Below are 20,148 nucleotides of genomic sequence, written 5' to 3'. Positions count from 1 at the left end.
TGCATGCAGGACTTTTTTGTCTGGTAAAAAACCATAGGTTTCCAAACGGAAACTGAACAGACTCCGTATGTTCAGCTCTGCTCGTCTCAGTTACTTTCGTTATTTTCGTTGATCTGCTCCTCTAACTCATCCTGAATGGGGGATTCCCATCTGGGACATTTATGACATATCTAAAGGATATGTCACTAATGTCTGAGAGGTGCGAGATAGGTACAGGGCCCGGCCCTATTTTGAGAACGGTGTCCTGTATTGCGGCTGCTTTGAATAAGGAGGTGGCTGCGTGTGCACGGCTCTATCCATACACTTCCATAAATTCCCAAAATAACAGATCATGCGTATGGATATTTTCAGAACGCCTATAGAGATCTGGTAAAGCTACGCATGCACAGACACTGTGGATGAAGATAGGAGCTGATCCCAGAGGTGGGACCTGCATCTGTTGGTCATTTATGGCATATCATGTTAAAGGGGTTATCCAACCCCTATAATGACCCCCCCAGTGCCCAGGCACCTCATGTAGTTTATATTTGCTCCTGGGCACCCGCGCCGCTCCTGATCCCTGCACAGCTGCCATTGCATCTCCCCATCGAGTGGATCAAAACATCCAGTGATTTTAGCCAATAGCAGGCCGTGACGGGGACAAGCCTCCCTAGCATTACAGCTATTGGCTGCCCCCGTCGCACGGATCCAAACATCCATGTAGCGGCGGCCGTGTGGGGGATCAGGAGCGACGAGGGTGTACGGGAGCGAGTTAAGTATAACCTATATGAGGTGTCCGGGAATTGGAGGGGGGCATTATAGGGCTTTGATAACCCCTTTAAGTCTACTTAAAGAGAACTTGTGATGTTGAAAATACAGTAGGCAGCATGTTATGGAGCAGATGAAGCTGAGCATATAGATATATACTGTAGTTTGTGGGAAAAGATATATCTCTACTTAGTCATGGCTTAGGAGTCCAGTCCAGTAGGAGTCCACCGTTTAGATCTCTGCTCAGTCATGGCTTAGGACGGAGTCCAGTCCAGTAGGAGCCCACTGTTTATATCTCTGCTTAGTCATGGCTTAGGAGTCCAGTCCAGTAGGAGTCCACTGTTTAGATCTCTGCTCAGTCATGGCTTAGGAGTCCAGTAGGCGGTCCCTTTAGTGACTGAGAGCAATCTCTTTATGCAGGCTCTTCCAGGGTAGAAATGAATTCTATAATATTAGCATTCCATATCTTTACAAATGAATAAATCTTCTAGGCATTACCACACAGTGGCCTCACAATATTTTGCATGTCACCACTTGTCACTACCAAAATACCAGGGTATTTTGTATTTGATTTGGTAGTAGTCTCATATGGGAAATTTCTGGCATATCGATACAATATGTCATAAATATCCGATAGCTGCGGGTCCCACCTCTGGGACCCACTCCTATCTCAAGAACTAGGCTTGGCTATTTTCAGAAGTCCCATAGCCATGAATGGGGAGGGCGGTGCACATGAACGAGGTGCTTTTCGCTAACAGCGTGGCCCTGTTTCTAAGATAAGAGCCGGTGCCACAGGTGGGACTTGCACCTATCTGAGATTTATGTCATATCCTACTGGAATACCCGCTTCAGGGGATTGTACACAAGCCATTTGTTCTCAGTCATTGCCCCCTGTAAACAGTCGGCCAATCTGCTGACAAATCAACAAAAGCTCATTTGTTGGCGTATTTTATACATGTAAACCGAAGATGTGCTGCCAACATAATGTAAAAGTGTATGGGGGGGGGAAAGGGGGGCATGAGAGATCACATTAATCACAAATTGTATACCCCCCTCAAAATCATTGAGCAATGAAAATGAAAGTGGATTGGACGTTGTTATGGGCAGAGAATGTGTAAAAGAAGCCCGGTCACACAGCGTTTTTATGTTGCGATATTTCTGTGCAGACACCCGCACCAAAATTCTGCCGGCGGCTGCATCCTTTCTGCCTCCCATTATTTTCAATGGGAGGCAGTGCTGAAGATTGTGGAGTGGTAGTTTAAAGCCATGACCGCGCCGAGAAGGGACATGTCCACAACAAAATTCTGCAGGAAAAAAAACACCATGTGAACGAACGTGCCCTTAGGGGTCGGGATTTGGGTTTTGACCTTGTGCTACTCTATGGAATAATTACATAGTAACAACATGACCAAGTCATCCACGATGTATTCATGTAGGAAAGCATACTGTATTATATATTCAGTGCTGCTGTATATATAGCCCTGAATATATACTACTAAAATGAAGGGTACACTGTGCTTCCCTGCAACCTTCATTGTTCCCTTGTCACCAGTGAGCTGCAGTGATAATCTGTTTCTGTAATGTGACATATTGCTTCCAACAGCTCATAAACAGTGTCACACTATATCCATCACTCATACCTCAATGTTATAGACAGTCCTCAGCTTGAAAATAATTAAAGTTTAAAAAACTGTTCAGTTTAGGGGGGAAAAAAAACTGAAATCTCACAATACGGGAAGTTACCACAAAGAGGTCCAAGACACACATGTGGCATTTAAAGGGTCATCAGTAAATAAATCAAGTTTTTATGTTAAATATATATATATATATATATATATATATATATACAGTGGAGGAAATAATTATTTGACCCCTCACTGATTTTGTAAGTTTGTCCAATGACAAAGAAATGAAAAGTCTCAGAACAGTATCATTTCAATGGTAGGTTTATTGTAACAGTGGCAGATAGCACATCAAAAGGAAAATCGAAAAAATAACTTTAAATAAAAGATAGCAACTGATTTGCATTTCATTGAGTGAAATAAGTATTTGAACCCCTACCAACCATTAAGAGTTCTGGCTCCCACAGAGTGGTTAGACACTTCTACTCAATTAGTCACCCTCATTAAGGACACCTGTCTTAACTAGTCACCTGTATAAAAGACACCTGTCCACAGAATCAATCAATCAAGCAGACTCCAAACTCTCCAACATGGGAAAGACCAAAGAGCTGTCCAAGGATGTCAGAGACAAAATTGTAGACCTGCACAAGGCTGGAATGGGCTACAAAACCATTAGCAAGAAGCTGGGAGAGAAGGTGACAACTGTTGGTGCGATTGTTCGAAAATGGAAGGAGCACAAAATGACCATCAATCGACCTCGCTCTGGGGCTCCACGCAAGATCTCACCTCGTGGGGTGTCAATGGTTCTGAGAAAGGTGAAAAAGCATCCTAGAACTACACGGGAGGAGTTAGTTAATGACCTCAAATTAGCAGGGACCACAGTCACCAAGAAAACCATTGGAAACACATTACACCGCAATGGATTAAAATCCTGCAGGGCTCGCAAGGTCCCCCTGCTCAGGAAGGCACATGTGCAGGCCCGTCTGAAGTTTGCCAATGAACACCTGAATGATTCAGAGAGTGACTGGGAGAAGGTGCTGTGGTCTGATGAGACCAAAATAGAGCTCTTTGGCATTAACTCAACTCGCTGTGTTTGGAGGAAGAAAAATGCTGCCTATGACCCCCAAAACACCGTCCCCACCGTCAAGCATGGGGGTGGAAACATTTTGCTTTGGGGGTGTTTTTCTGCTAAGGGCACAGGACAACTTATTCGCATAAACGGGAAAATGGACGGAGCCATGTATCGTGAAATCCTGAGCGACAACCTCCTTCCCTCTGCCAGGAAACTGAAAATGGGTCGTGGATGGGTGTTCCAGCACGACAATGACCCAAAACATACAGCAAAGGCAACAAAGGAGTGGCTCAAGAAGAAGCACATTAAGGTCATGGAGTGGCCTAGTCAGTCTCCGGACCTTAATCCAATCGAAAACCTATGGAGGGAGCTCAAGCTCAGAGTTGCACAGAGACAGCCTCGAAACCTTAGGGATTTAGAGATGATCTGCAAAGAGGAGTGGACCAACATTCCTCCTAAAATGTGCGCAAACTTGGTCATCAATTACAAGAAACGTTTGACCTCTGTGCTTGCAAACAAGGGTTTTTCCACCAAGTATTAAGTCTTTTTTTGTTAGAGGGTTCAAATACTTATTTCACTCAATGAAATGCAAATCAGTTGCTATCTTTTATTTAAAGTTATTTTTTCGATTTTCCTTTTGATGTGCTATCTGCCACTGTTACAATAAACCTACCATTGAAATGATACTGTTCTGAGACTTTTCATTTCTTTGTCATTGGACAAACTTACAAAATCAGTGAGGGGTCAAATAATTATTTCCTCCACTGTATATATAATTTTTTTTGGGTGATGTTATTTTTCATTTTCCATGTCACTATGTTTTAAAAAAAAAAATATGTTTTAAATCCGTTTATTTTTTACTTTGGCTACTAAGCCTAATAATAGGCGCCACTTACTGTTCTGTAGAGATTGTTTTTTTTAGCAGTCACCTCATTATCATCACAGGCAGGATTACAATGACTGGTAAAACCACTGTACAGATAACACATGATCCACCATTCACAATAGAGGATGGTCACAGCCTTTCTATCCCCTCCCTGCGCAATTACCTCTGAACAGGTAACAGAGCATGCCCAGTAACCCTCCCATAGATGCAAAGTAAGCCTCCGCCCAGACACTGTGCCTACAGTCCATGAGCCTGCTGTAAATCTCTAAATGCTGTTTACAAGATGGCCGCCATAATAATCATGTACAGGAAAATAAAATAAAACTCTACAATTAGAACGTTAAAAAAAAAATATATATATGAAATAAAATAGAGGCGATACATTCCCTTTAAAGGAACATGTGCCTTAGCAGACCAAAATTTCCAGGCAATATTACATCTCATTTGCATAAGACCACATATCCGTCTTGTAATGAAAATACCTCATAATGGAAGCACTCATTAGTATTCGCCCCATAAGATGCACTGACATTTCCCCCCCACTTTTAGGGGAAAAAAGGTGCATCTTATAGGGAGAAAAATACGCTAGTTCATTACCAGATCATGGCAACCATCACTGGATCTGAAATGGAATGAAATTAAACCTGAGGGACCACTGTAAAGACTATGGGGGTCTTTTACGAACAGATAAACACAAATTTTGTGGAAAACATCTAGCGCAGATTCTGTCGCATGCTATGGTGTGGTAGAATCTGCAACTTCTTCCCCGCTCATGCCAGGTCTAAAAAACGGAGTGTAGGCGGGAAAGAGACGGGCTGCAGTGATGGTCAGTTCGCAGTGTTCGCCAGCGAACACATGCGGGCTGCCATCTTTAGTAAGGTTAGACTCTTACCTGTGCCTGTGCCCGGAGCCGGTCTGAAATCAAATGCGGTCACCGGGAGCAGGCAGTTCTGAGAACAGCCCGATGAAGGCCCCCGACGGCTGTTCTCAGAACTGCCTGCTCCCAGTGACTGCATTTGATTTCAGACCGGCTCACGGCACAGGTAAGGGCTTACCTGTGCATCGCCGGACGGGTGAGTCTACCTTACTAAAGATGGCAGCCCGCATGTGTTCGCTGGCGACCACAGCGAAATGCCCATCACTGACGGGCTGGTAGACCTGTCTCATTCATCATTTTCTACGCCTGGTCTAAATGTAAGACAGTAAGGAAATTGTCTTACATTTAGAATCGGTGGTGGATACGCCCAAGTTATGTAGAAGCTGGCACCTGTACATAACTTTGGCGATCCACCGCCAGCCTAAAACGCCGATCTAAATAAATGTGCCCCTATGTACTGTACAACGTATAGCACTCAATACAGCAATGTCATCAAAAGCAAAGCGTTATTAACTCGCCTCCTGGATCTCAGATGCAGAACAGATGATGAATTACTTACTGGATGGTGATGAAATCCTTCAGATGATCACTCACTCCCACTAGTTTGCAGAAATTAATCGTATAGGATGCATTTGTCAGAGTGATTTTTTTCCTATATGTCTTACCCACATCAAGGTCCTGAAAAGTAAAAGCAGGGTGGGAAGGCAAGAAATGAGATTATATATATTTTTTTCCCTTTAAATCTTGGAGCAGTGATGTTTTTTTAACCTTAAAGGCGATGTGTCTGATAGGTGGGGTCTGACTGTCGGGGTCCCCATTGTTGATCACAACAACGGGGGTCCTGCATTCTATCATTAGATTCGAGAGCTGTACTTGGCAAACTCAGGCGGTCCTATAGAGTTCAATGTAGCAACAGTGGACAAACAAAACCGTGGCTCATAAATGCTGAGGAACCGATTAGTCTGAAACCCATCAGACTAAAAGGATTTCTTCTAGAGATAGAGGATGAACGCTGTTTGTGGGAAAACCTCTTTAAAGGGGTTGTCTCACTTCAGCAAATAGCATTTATTATGTAGAAGAAGTTAATACAAGCCACTTACTAATGTATTGTGATTGTCCATATCGGATATGTACCTATGACACTGGCTGACCTGTTACCTGTGCCCTTGGCAGCTGAAGGCGTCTGTGTTGGTCCCATGTTCATATGTGTCCGTGTTGCTGTTACACCTAGAGGCTCTGCTCTCTCTGCAACTACTGCGCCCTCTCGATTTGATAGACCAGACCAGGCGTGATGATGTTTTCACTGCCTGGCCCTGTCAATCAAACTGTACAGGCCGCGACAGTTACAGAGATAGTGGAACATCTAGGTGTAACGTACAACGCCCCCGTTGCTCCTAGAGGCTCATTTGCAGATATCAAAACTGTATTTTTCTCAGCAATGCGGGCACATATGAACATGAGACCAACATAACCACCAACTTCAGCTGCCATGCGCACAACTGTGTAAAAGCTGCCAATGCAATGTCGATCTCTGTCTTACAATTAGGACTCAAGCACACAGCTGTTCTAGGGGGGTTTTGTACGGAGGCGCATCCGGTCTCTACTGTGCCTCCGATTTTATATGGAGCCAAACAGAGGTTTTATTTCTAATTGATTCTGTACAAATCCATTGTAAAATAAAAAACTAATATGCACATCGGATCCATTCTCTGTTGCAGAGAAGACATGCTAAAACTAACGGAGAAAACACAAAGCACAAAAAGCTATTACGACATGTATGTGATTTTTTATATCATGGACAATGCAGTGGAATAAGGCTACTTTCACACCTGCGATTACCCTTTCCGCTATTGAGATCCGTCATAGGATTATAATAGCGGGGGGGGAAACGGTCAGTTTTGTCCCCATTCATTGTGAACTGAACTGAAGGGAACAGAGTGCACCAGAATGCGTTCCGTTACGTTTCATTGCGTTCCCATAAAGCACACAATAGCGCAGCAAGCCGCGTTCTTGAGTGCGTCCTGGGATGCGGAGCAAGACAGATCCGTCCCCCAACAATGGTTTTATTTAACATATTTTGTATTAAGAATTAAACATTACAGAATGTGTCCAAAATGCTACATGTCCCATAGTCATACAATGCAATGAATTATAAATGAGGTAAAGTGCATTCCAAAGATTTTATATAACATGACATTTGAAGAAAAAAAATGTTGTAAAATGTACACAAGAAAGGAAAGGAAACAAAACAACAGAGCAACGAATACGCGCTACACCATACCTATGGAATACGCGCTACACCATACTTATGGAATACGTGCTACACCATACTTATGGAATACGCGCTACACCATACTTATGGAATACGTGCTACACTATACTTATGGAATACGCGCTACACCATACTTATGGAATACGTGCTACACCATACTTATGGAATACGTGCTACACCATACTTATGGAATACGTGCTACACCATACTTATGGAATACGCGCTACACCATACCTATGGAATACGCGCTACACCATACTTATGGAATACGTGCTACACCATACTTATGGAATACGCGCTACACCATACTTATGGAATACGTGCTACACTATACTTATGGAATACGCGCTACACCATACTTATGGAATACGTGCTACACCATACTTATGGAATACGCGCTACACCATACTTATGGAATACGTGCTACACTATACTTATGGAATACGCGCTACACCATACTTATGGAATACGTGCTACACCATACTTATGGAATACGTGCTACACCATACTTATGGAATACGTGCTACACCATACTTATGGAATACGTGCTACACCATACTTATGGAATACGTGCTACACCATACTTATGGAATACGTGCTACACCATACTTATGGAATACGTGCTACACCATACTTATGGAATACGTGCTACACCATACCTATGGAATACGTGCTACACCATACCTATGGAATACGTGCTACACCATACCTATGGAATATACGTGCTACACCATACCTATGGAATATACGTGCTACACCATACCTATGGAATATACGTGCTACACCATACCTATGGAATATACGTGCTACACCATACTTATGGAATACTTGCTACACCATACTTATGGAATACTTGCTACACCATACTTATGGAATACTTGCTACACCATACCTATGGAATATACGTGCTACACCATACCTATGGAATATACGTGCTACACCATACTTATGGAATATACGTGCTACACCATACTTATGGAATACGTGCTACACCATACTTATGGAATACTTGCTACACCATACTTATGGAATACTTGCTACACCATACTTTTGGAATACTTGCTACACCATACTTATGGAATACTTGCTACACCATACTTATGGAATACGTGCTACACCATACTTATGGAATACTTGCTACACCATACTTATGGAATACGTGCTACACCATACTTATGGAATATACATGCTACACCATACTTATGGAATACGTGCTACACCATACCTATGGAATACGTGCTACACCATACTTATGGAATACGTGCTACACCATACTTATGGAAGTTGCATAGTTTCCATTAGTGATATGATTTTTAATTATATTTGAGGCTGTGGTAAGGAAGGATAATTACCCACCACGAATATAGACTATTTCTTCCATCTTACACTATATCTAGGTAACTGGTTTAATCTTTTGGCAATTAGTAGTTCCATATTGTAATTGTAGTGTACTTTGGCTAGGATTTCATATATGGAGGGAAGATCTGTACTTTTTTCCATTTTTTACCTATTGCTACCCTGGCACTATAAGAATATGAGAGAGGATTGTGACATCTGCTAATTGTAATGTATCTAGACCCAGTAATAATAAGGCCACTTCCGGGCTATGGGGGATCACAAATCCTATCACCGATTCCATGAGAGTTATAATGTGAGACCAAAGTAGGTTTATGCTAGAACATTGCCACCAAATATGCATTAAAGTGTCCGTGGCATTTGAGCATCGCCAACAGAGACTTGATGTTGTGGGATAAATGACAGACAACCTATATGGGGTATAATACCATCTATAAAGTAGTTTCCTTGATGCTTCTAGATGGTTAACGCATCGAGACGTGGTTGAACTTAGTGAAAACACAAAGGACCACTGTGCTGGCGTAAAGGTCTTATTTAGATCCCTTTTCTCTTTTGTTTTAAAACGGGAGTTTTTTAGGGGTGGTAGTAGATTGTAATTCTCGATACGCCACAGAAATGCCCTTTGTAAACACCATGATGGATCCAGCAAAAATGCAGATCTGAATGTAGCCTCAGTTGACTTCCACAGGCAATCAATCATCACAAAAAATGTAAGCAAATATTAGTAAAAGCCAAATTGTTATATTCATTTCTGACATCAATGTGATACTAACCTTGAAATGGATCATCTTTGGTTTGCTATAAAATGGACAGCCTTTAAACTCATGTCCAGAGACCACCTGCTTTTCGACAATGCCATTCTGAAGCTTCCTTAGGGTTTCAGTCATAATTTCTTTTTCCATTTTACTGCCCCCTAGAGGCTTGGTGCCTATGTCATCGTTTGGTACCTAAATAAGGATAAACGTGGGTCAGTGTGGACCAAACAATTGCTTATCAATTTAAGATCGTCCTAAATGTCTCAAATGATGGATTTATTTAGAAAAAAATGATAGTAATCTCCCAAGAAAGAGAACCATCTCGCCATCGTCACCTATTGGAAGTTCCTCCCTATGAGTCAAGATCCGACTTTCCAACAAGCCTTGAGATTTGACAAGGAAATAGAGCCAAGACAGCTAGCCATCCTTAGACTGCAAAAGGTTTCCATCAAGGCTCAGACGGAGGTCCACCCTTGAACGTCTCTGTGCTTGTTTTAATCTTAAATAGGTCCCACGTTCTGTGTTGAGTAATTATTGTACCGCATACTATTAATGCATTGAAGCCAGTAATAAAACAATATGCAGTAACATCCTAAGCTCCCCTTGTAGTGGCTAATGTCAATGTTCTGATCATTCTCTATGGGACTACCAGGGATAGCTGAGTACTGCACTCGACTATCTGCAGCAGTCCCACAGAGAATGAATGGAGCGGCTGCACACAAATGTGATGTGCCGCTCTATTCATACAGGGAAACTGGTCTGCCACTCTTTGGAGAGATGAAGGTCCCAGTGGTCAGACCTCCCGCTATCAGATACTTATCCCCAATGCTAAGAGATCAGGTACAGACTTGGTACAACCCCTTTAAAGAGCACCGCTCTAGACATGCTTCTTGTATTACCCATAAAAAAAGAATTCTGGAGCATTTTTGTTCATAATTTGTCACTGCGCTGTTCCTTTGTTATTCCTCCTGATTACGTATGACACTGACAACTGGTCATCTAACAGGTGTGTCCATACCCAGTCTGACACTGGCAGCACTAATTGAAGGTAGTGGCAAACAGTGCAGGGGGACACACCCAGGGACGTAGCTAAAGGCTTATGGGCCCTGGTGCAAGAGTTCAGCTTGGGCCCCCCTTCCCTCAGTGCTTTGTGGCCAGGGGCAGGGAAGCACATAGCCTTCATGCTGCCTAAGGCAAAAATTGAAACGCTCCCCCCCCATGGCAAATTCTTGACCTAACCCCTTCCCTCCAGCCAGAGGTGTAACTTGATTAGCATGCACTTTCTATAAAACTGTTGTCTTCTTACGCGGCACAAGGGTCTTTGGGCCCCCTCAGGCTCCTGGGTCCGGTAGCGACTGCTACCTCTGCACCCCCTATAGCTACGCCCCTGGACACACCCAACTGGTAAGACCCCAGCCATTTTATTCAAAAGCTTCTAAGAGGAATAACTGAGGAACCATAACTTCATGGGAGGAAAAGTATTTACTTGAACAGACATGTCAGGCAGGGGTGGACTGGCCACAAACCCGAAAGGGAAATTTCTGGGTGGGCTCATGCCTAGGAGGCTGCCCAAGCCCTTCTTATGGCCGCCGGTCAGGTACATAACAATCTGATGCTCTGAGAATTAATAAACGCTCGGAGCATCTTGCTGGCAAAAGAAGGAGCCCTCCTGAATTCAACTGTGTTGCCGTCCTCGGGCGGCAGCATTTTGTGCTGCACTGTGTATTTGGTTCTGCTGGGGTGGTATTTTGTGCTGCACTACGGTATTGCTGGCCCCACCTACAACATGGGGCCACTTTTAGGCTTTTTTCCAGGGCCACTTTAAGTTTCCAGTCCGGCACTGATGTCAAGAGAACTGACAGATCCTCCTGAACATGGGGGATGTGGAGCTCTGAGTTAGTAACACAAAACTGGCTCACCAATTATTGACCAATGCTCAATAACCAACAGGAAAATAATTTGGCAATTTCTTTTTTAAGGCTTTAGCCGTCAGTGTTTGGTGGATGGTGCCTGACCTCTGTGGGTCCCTGCCAATCAGCATAATGAAAGGGAGGTGAACCGCCACAAGTGGCTGTGCCTGGTACTGCAGCTTGTACTAGTTAGACTCATTCAAGTGAATGGGACAAGCTACAGTACTACTCACAGCCGCCGTGTTGTTTTAGGCAACAAATACATCTCAGGTCGGTAATCGTACATTGCTTTTTTATGAAATAGCTGTTTAATAAAGGCTTAATCTGTATAATATTTTCTAAAACTGTCTGTACAAAAATAATATACAATGGTAAACCTCCTGCCCCCAAAGGTTATAAAGATCTTCATATTATTCAATAAAACGGTATCTGCAGACGGCAGACACAGTAGATATAATGCAATAGCCCATAAAAACCAGAGCTGATACAGTGATTTGCAAAAACTGGCAAAATTAGAAATGTAACTGCACGGCGTATAGCCTTGTTCCTTCGATACAGGCTGAAAAATAGGCCTTAAAATAATAATCAATTAGAACAGAATTGCAAATTGCAGCGTGAAATGGTTCTGAATTCACAGCACTCCCGTCATGTTCAGTTATGTATAGTACACAAGCCAGCGAGCACAATATGATCTGCAGCTTTGCAGTCTGTGCACGGAAAACGGAAAGGAGACAAATCATTGAGAGATCGACGTGCAGGCGAATATCCAGGGCATTCGTCCATAGGCAGTCACTTCTGATCAGAGCGCAGCAAACATAAGCACGTGACCATGCTGAAAAACAATGGAGTAGCTGACTGGAAGCTGTCACTGTTATCAGGCTTGGGAGATGCTGGCTGAGCTGGTTTTAAAGGGCATCTGTCAGCAGATTTGTACCTATGAAACTGTCTGACCTGTTAGGGTCTATTCACACGTTCGTAGTGTATTACGGATCCGTAAATTGCGGATCCACAATACACCCGGCCGGCACCCCCCACAGAACTGCCTATTCTTGTTCGTAATTGCGGACAAGAATAGGACAAGTTCTATTTTTTTGCGGAGCATCGGCCTGGAAGTTTAGGGCCAAAGCCCGGAAGTTTGGGGCCAAAGCCCGGAAGTTTGGGGCCAAAGCCCGGAAGTTTGGGGCCGCGCTACGGAAATGCGGATGCGGACAGCACATAGCGTGCTCTTCGCATCCCATTCTGCCCCATTGAGAATGAATGGGTCAGCACCCGTTCCCAATATTGCGGAACGGATGCGGAGCCATTTGCGGACGTGTGAATGGACCCTTACATGTGCACTTAGCAGCTGAAGGCATCTGTGTTGGCCCCATGTTCATATGTGCCCGCATTGCTGAGAGAAAAAAATGAAGTTTTAATATATGCAAATGAGCCTCTAGGAGCAACGGGGGTGTTGCCTTTGCTCCTAGAGGCTCTGCTCTCTCCAGCTCCAGTTTGATTGACAGGGGGGCCAAGCAGTGTAAACGTGATCATGCCTGGCCCTGTCTATCAAAGGTGCGACAAAGTTTCATAGGTACAAATCTGCTGACAGATTCTTTAGGGAACCGTGTCTTATTTCTGCACTTTAAAAGTGACAGAGAGAGTCGTTGGGTGGATCATACATTGAAAGAGCACACGTCACTATTCGTCCTTTACCTTATAGGGTTTTGGGTCTTCATTCCATAATCCTCTGAACTCTGGTTGAACCAAGTTTTCACTTTCTTCTTCAGATTCATATGAAAATCTTGGTGACAGATAAGGAGGACGCGCGGCTAGGGATCTGTCCTCTTCATCAGATGATGGAGGGGAGGGGGAACGCCACTTATGCTGCACACAAAAAAATCATTATAGAATATTCTTCATGAAAATTATACTAGAAATTCTCTGTATCTTCCCCCTGCTGTCTAGGGTGATCCATTCAGATGAATGGCTACCCTCTGCTAGTTTTTATATCTTACTACTGGTGACAGGTTCTCTTTTAAAGAGTAAGTAAACTTTTATACAAGTTGCTATTAAACTCTTCTAAATAGCCCCAAAATAATTTTAGTAATATACTTTATTAATGAAATATGTTGTTTTGTAACTTAAAAAAGGTACCCAAAGTTCTTGATAGTACCACTTCTTAAAATCATCATTCCCGTACAGCACTGGCTTGTCACTGTCTGTATAGTGTACGGATTTCTGCTGCTGTAGAGAACTCTGCACAGGAGGGAGCACAGATCGCTGTCCTGCCTGCGCTCCCCCTCCCCAAACGAATTCTGGCACAGCACATCGGTACCGATGTGGTATATAGAGCCTTCATCTGAGAGGAGCGCAGGCACAGGAAGGAGCCTGCTCCGATCAGCTAAAACCTGGTATGGCACAGGGTAACGATGTGCTGTGCCAGAATTCGTTTGGGGGGGGGGGGGGGGGAGCGCAGGCAGGACAGCGATCTGTGCTCCCTCCTGTGCAGAGTTCTCTACAGCAGCAAAAATCCGGTACACCAGCGCTGACAAGCCAGTGCTGTACGGGAATGCAAGGTACTATCATAAACTTTGGGTACCTTTTTAAAGGGGTTGTCCGGGTTCAGAGCTGAACCCGGACATATGCCCATTTTCACCTTGGCAACCCCTGTGATATGAGCTGAATCGCGCATGGCAAAGGCATCTTCAGGGGATCCGGTGACGTATCGGGCTTTCCATGGGGACTGCCAGGCGGAGGCTTCCGCCCAGCAGGGAGCCCGGTGACGTTACTGGAACTGATGAGCTGGCTTTAGCTCTGCCCTTCCCCTTGCCATTTTAAAGAGCTGGTGAAGTCACCGAATACACTGCTGAGCTGAAGCCTCTGCCCAGCAGTGCGCCGAGGTAAACAAACACGCCCTTGCCCTGCGCAATCCATCGCAGGGCAAGGCAGAGCATCGGAGCATCTCATGCTCCAATGCTCATATCACAGGGGCTGTAAAAATGTGGGTATGTCCCGGACAACCCCTTTAATTACAGCATCATTAATTAATAAAGTATATAGCAAAAATTATTTTGGGACTATTTAGTAGAGTTTAAGGCCTCATGCATACGACCGTTGTGTGCATCCGCGTCCGTTCCGTCATTTTTCACAGTTTAGTGGAGGCCCATTCATTTTTAGGGAGCTGTGAAAAAAAACTGATAGTCCTCAGTTTTTTCTCCGCGTCCGTGATCCGTGAATCCAGTCCGTCAAAAAAATATAACCTGTCCTATTCTTGTCAGTGGAAAACGGAGGACGGACCCATTCGACCCAAAAAACGGATGCACAACTGGTATGTCATCCGTGTCCGCGTCCATGTCCGTTTTTTTCTACAAGACCTTGGTGCAATAAAATTACACTTTTTATTAACCTTCCTTTTTTTTTCCCCTGTCAGACAAAAAAAAAAAAGGAAGACACAAGCAAACACAACTGAAGCAAAATCGGACACGGACCATTGAAGCCAAATCACTGACAGTGAAAAAACACTGTCGTGTGCATGAGGCCTAAAAGCAACTTTTTTTTATTAAATCACTGTATTTCTTTTGGGCTAAAAAGCATTTTTCCAATTGGTCTTTATTAAAACTACACCCTTCAGGTTTCACCGACTCTGCAGACTGTTTTTCTCCTCCTCAATAAAATCATTGCTGATGATGTTGTTTGTAACCCTTGTCTCTGTTTTCCTGAGGCTAGGTGTCACGGCTGAGGATGGGGAAAATCCTCAGCCGTGCGATGCCAGAAGATGTAAACCACTGCTCGGCCAGGACGAGAGAATTAGGGAGCAGGTCACCTCCTAAAGCATCCCTAATCCGTCCCTAACTCCTAGCTGCAAGGGCCGACCTTGAAGGTAGGAGGGCCCATGCTCAGGAACCGCTGATCCCTACTCACCCTCCGCCGGTCCCTGAACTAGGAGTGAAGGGTAAGACGACCTGTTCCTTCTGGACACGGAGGAACAGGAGTCTCACTGGCTAAGCTGCAGGAAAAAGGGGAACAGAAACAGGCCTATGGATATGGCAGGTGGTGCACTAGTTCCAGCCACCTGCCACAGCCTTGCTGACTGGATCCGTGTGCAGGCAAGCTGAAGTCCACAACAATACAAATAGAACTCAGCACACACACATCCACACACAGGAACCCAGATCCATAGCTGCACTGAATAATAAAGGAAAACATCACACATAAACTTAAACTTATGACCACAAGGGTGGCCCCCACTGGCAGGTGAAATAACACAGGAGGCTACTCCAGCTAGCCATGGCTGAAGTACCCCTCAGACTGGAGATTAACACTGAGACTTTATAGGCCCAAGTAGTCACACCCACACAGACACACCCAGTGTTCACACACACAGAAGGGAATTAACCCTTCCAACACCAGGAAGTGTAGTGAGACCACATAAAAGGAAATACACACAAATACTCACCGCAGCTGTTACCGATGACAATGACATGTGTGGCAAACGTGTCCTGGGAGCCGGCCAAAAGGCCGAGACACTGCCACCACATGTACCTCAAACCAAACGTTGGCACAGGCAGCTACAGTGAAGGGAAATGTCAGAGTGCACACCAAACATAAAACCAAGTGCACACCAGACATACAAAAGTGCATAACATACACACATACCAAACGCAACCGCATGCACAACATAGCAAGCTGCCACGATACAGCTCAGACTGCTATGCTGCCACATACATACTGTTGCCAGCAGCAACAAATACCACAGCCCTCACCTGTGATTGACAACCAAACCAAAACCGCTGACAACCGCATGCGGTTCAGGAGTCACGACCATGACCATGGCCGTGACACTAGGTTCACATATGCGGTGAATCACCGATCCGGCCTATGCTGACAGATCCCATTGACTATAGTAGTGTCAGTTTTCGGTAGGGATTCCCAAATTCTGCTGGACATAATTCAGCTGCACAAGGTCTTTTGCTCTTTTTTCCCCCCTGAATCTGCAATGGAGACTTCTGTCAGAACCTTCTGTCTGTTACAAACACTTTAAGGCTAAGTGCACATCTGCGGTAGAGGTTCCAGCAGGAGCCTCCGCCTCAGATGGCAGTGAATATAGAGGACGAAATGCCGGTATTCACCTCGGAACCCGACAGATCCAGTGAATAAGACGCAGCTGGCGTCACTGTGTCTGGAATACGCCTGATTCTGGTATGCTGATTATAAGCAGTTCAATCACAGTTGAGCTTAAGTGTTTATAAGCTGTCAGGAGTGAAGAGATAAGGGCTAGAAATGGAGCAGTCACAGCTCCTCTCTGACACAGTCTGCAGAGCCAGTGATACCTGAAGCCTGTAGAAGACAAACAGTTGAACATTTTTAATAAATGCCAATTGGAAAATTATTTTTTAGCCCAAAATAAGTAAAATGCAATAATAAAAATGTCCCCAAAGGTGTCCATGGCCTTGAAACAAAATCATTTCTTTGTTATCAGTTTCTAGGAAAGCTGAGTCGCAACCGATATGGCAGCTATCCCTCAGTGTAGGCTTTATTCCCTGCAGGTTAGCCTTTCCGTACTCTGGGAAAGCTGAGTGCTGTTGTTCTTCAACAGTCAAAACACAATAAACACTGTAACCTTAATTATGTTGAATTTCCATCTTAACCTATTATTTTCCCATTTTTTGGTCCTCCTTGAAAAGTGTGAAATCATAAAATTACCCACCAAGGAACTTGAAACAAGAAATAATTTCATGGTTATTTTAAAGATTGTGCACTGTGATTCTCGCTCTGTATCATAATTAGCATCTTTATAACATGCCGTTCAGATACAATTAAACCACAGGTAGCGATCATATTATGAAGTTTCATTACATCTCTTCCCTCGTAACAGAGATGGCTGGGTAAAAGATTGCCTGGCGGCGGGGAACACTGATGCCATATAAAAATTATCTGTGTTTGCTTTGAAATTAAGCTGGATGGATTTTCAATATGAAAAGATCTGTCCAGGTTTGTTACTTTGCAATTTCATTTGCATGGCACGTGGATCAAACTTTTATAAGGTTTAGTTAACGGCATCAATAGTGTCATTTTACAGAACTTTTAAACACAAAAAGTTGGGTAACTATTTCATTAAAGGGGTTTTCTGGGATTTTAATATTGATGGCCTAATATGGACTTGCAGGGGTCTGACGCCCTCACTCCCTCCAATCAGCTATTTCAGAGTAGCTCTGGCGCAAGAGTTGGAGCTAGGACTACACAGCTCTGTCAGTTGTGCAATGGACGGAGCTGTTACTGCAGCATTGACGGTAATGAGGGCAGCACTGCAATAATCAGCTCCACCCACTGCACAACAGACAGAGCTGTGTAGTTTCGACACCGAGTATCGGTACTGGCGTTACTGCAGTACAGCTGATCGATGGGGATGTCGGGTATCGGCCATCAATTGTAAAAGATTGTACGGCCACTTAAAAAATGCCAGAAAAAAAAAAGCAAACTTTAAAGTGCACTTGAGCTTCTTTGTACAATCCTAACTGTGATTGAACAGGTATTTTTGGGATTCCCTAATTTCTCTTTCAGTCATATTATTCCTTTCAGCTACACAGCTAGATGAATTTCTACACAGCTAGATGCATTTCTACACAGCTAGATGCATTTCTCTCAAAAGTAGGCGGTGTCTCCCTTCTGCGGAACCTGCCAGCACTGGACTACTGTGAAGTCCTTTCCCTTACTTCCCACTATGTTTGTTTTCAGCTCCGGAACTCGTAGAACAGAAAAGGAGGGAGAGATCGCACTTACAGACACACAGGAGGCGCCTGTAATCTTCAGAAGCTGTGTAGGAGCAGTTCTTTTATCAGGCTCAGGAGCTCAGCTAGCTCTGACACGTCCCCATTTCCCGTGATCCATCTTCTGTGTCTCTGTTACTAGGGACGGATCCTGTCTGACAACAGGCCGTGGACTGCAAATTAGGTGGAAGTTAGACCTCTAGTGGCCATCACCTTACAGCTTTTCAACCTGCATTGATTACCCTCAACAGTGCCTTTCGCCATTTTGGGTGAGATGCCTTATGCACAGTTATGACCATGCTATCATTTTAATATCTAACTAACAATAATTATCCTCATAGCATTTGCACAAACTCCTTAGAACCATGGTCACAAACGTACAGAAGCGCACATAGTTATTTGGTTTTCCTACCGTCAGCTCCTGGTCGTCCGCTGGCTCTGTCACTATGGCTGACTGGATATACTGCAATGCTTTGGCTCGCAGTCTGCCATGCTCCTGGATCTTGTTCATTACTAAAGAGGCTTGTCTTTTTTGTTTTCCTTGGCTGGATTCCTCTTGTAAGATCCGACTTACAATTTCTTGCTTCCTTATTTTCTGTGACTCTTCAAACTCTCTAAATAAGAGCACAAGTATTGTTCACATTACTGTCCATCCGTCAAGTGTGACCAAGTGACAAAGGATGCTTTCTGTCCTAAATTATTATGGATTATCTCAAATTTAGTGTAAAGGGGAAGGTTTGGGTTTCTAAATAAAGTCGTCCAGTCACAATCGGTAAACTTGTATTATTAAAGACAGTCTATAGGATTTTACATTGATGATCTTTCCGATTGACCGTCCTTGTGTGATTAGTGCTGATCCCAACCACACTTCATCATGTTCACTCTTCAATGGAAAACTTATAGGTAGCATAAAGAAGAGACAGGCAGCATAAAGTAGAGACAGGCAGCATAAAGAAGAGACAGGCAGCATAAAGTAGAGACAGGCAGCATAAAGAAGAGACAGGCAGCATAAAGTAGAGACAGGCAGCATAAAGAAGAGACAGGCAGCATAAAGAAGAGACAGGCAGCATAAAGTAGAGACAGGCAGCATAAAGTAGAGACAGGCAGCATAAAGAAGAGACAGGCAGCATAAAGAAGAGACAGGCAGCATAAAGTAGAGACAGGCAGCATAAAGTAGAGACAGGCAGCATAAAGAAGAGACAGGCAGCATAAAGAAGAGACAGGCAGCATAAAGTAGAGACAGGCAGCATAAAGTAGAGACAGGCAGCATAAAGTAGAGACAGGCAGCATAAAGAAGAGACAGGCAGCATAAAGTAGAGACAGGCAGCATAAAGAAGAGACAGGCAGCATAAAGAAGAGACAGGCAGCATAAAGTAGAGACAGGCAGCATAAAGTAGAGACAGGCAGCATAAAGAAGAGACAGGCAGCATAAAGTAGAGACAGGCAGCATAAAGTAGAGACAGGCAGCATAAAGAAGAGACAGGCAGCATAAAGTAGAGACAGGCAGCATAAAGAAGAGACAGGCAGCATAAAGAAGAGACAGGCAGCATAAAGAAGAGACAGGCAGCATAAAGTAGAGACAGGCAGCATAAAGTAGAGACAGGCAGCATAAAGTAGAGACAGGCAGCATAAAGAAGAGACAGGCAGCATAAAGTAGAGACAGGCAGCATAAAGAAGAGACAGGCAGCATAAAGAAGAGACAGGCAGCATAAAGTAGAGACAGGCAGCATAAAGTAGAGACAGGCAGCATAAAGAAGAGACAGGCAGCATAAAGTAGAGACAGGCAGCATAAAGTAGAGACAGGCAGCATAAAGAAGAGACAGGCAGCATAAAGTAGAGACAGGCAGCATAAAGAAGAGACAGGCAGCATAAAGAAGAGACAGGCAGCATAAAGAAGAGACAGGC

General features: G+C 44.0%; 1 protein-coding gene across 1 annotated transcript in view; it reads right to left on the bottom strand.

Moving 5' to 3' along the window:
• Positions 1-20,148, bottom strand: part of CFAP74 (cilia and flagella associated protein 74) — a 202,839-nt gene that overhangs the window by 135,251 nt on the left and 47,440 nt on the right. The window contains exons 11-14 of the mRNA XM_044281876.1: positions 18,656-18,857; positions 13,190-13,360; positions 9,606-9,779; positions 5,764-5,882 (exon numbers count right to left, since the gene is read on the bottom strand). Of these exons, the coding sequence (XP_044137811.1) occupies positions 5,764-5,882; positions 9,606-9,779; positions 13,190-13,360; positions 18,656-18,857 (666 nt within the window). The remainder of the gene's footprint in view (positions 1-5,763; positions 5,883-9,605; positions 9,780-13,189; positions 13,361-18,655; positions 18,858-20,148) is intronic.

Source organism: Bufo gargarizans, chromosome 2, assembly GCF_014858855.1.
Source record: "Bufo gargarizans isolate SCDJY-AF-19 chromosome 2, ASM1485885v1, whole genome shotgun sequence".
NCBI classification, from domain to species: Eukaryota; Metazoa; Chordata; class Amphibia; order Anura; family Bufonidae; genus Bufo; species Bufo gargarizans.
Note: the sequence above shows the minus strand (reverse complement) of the source record. Positions and strands in the feature narration are given on the sequence as shown.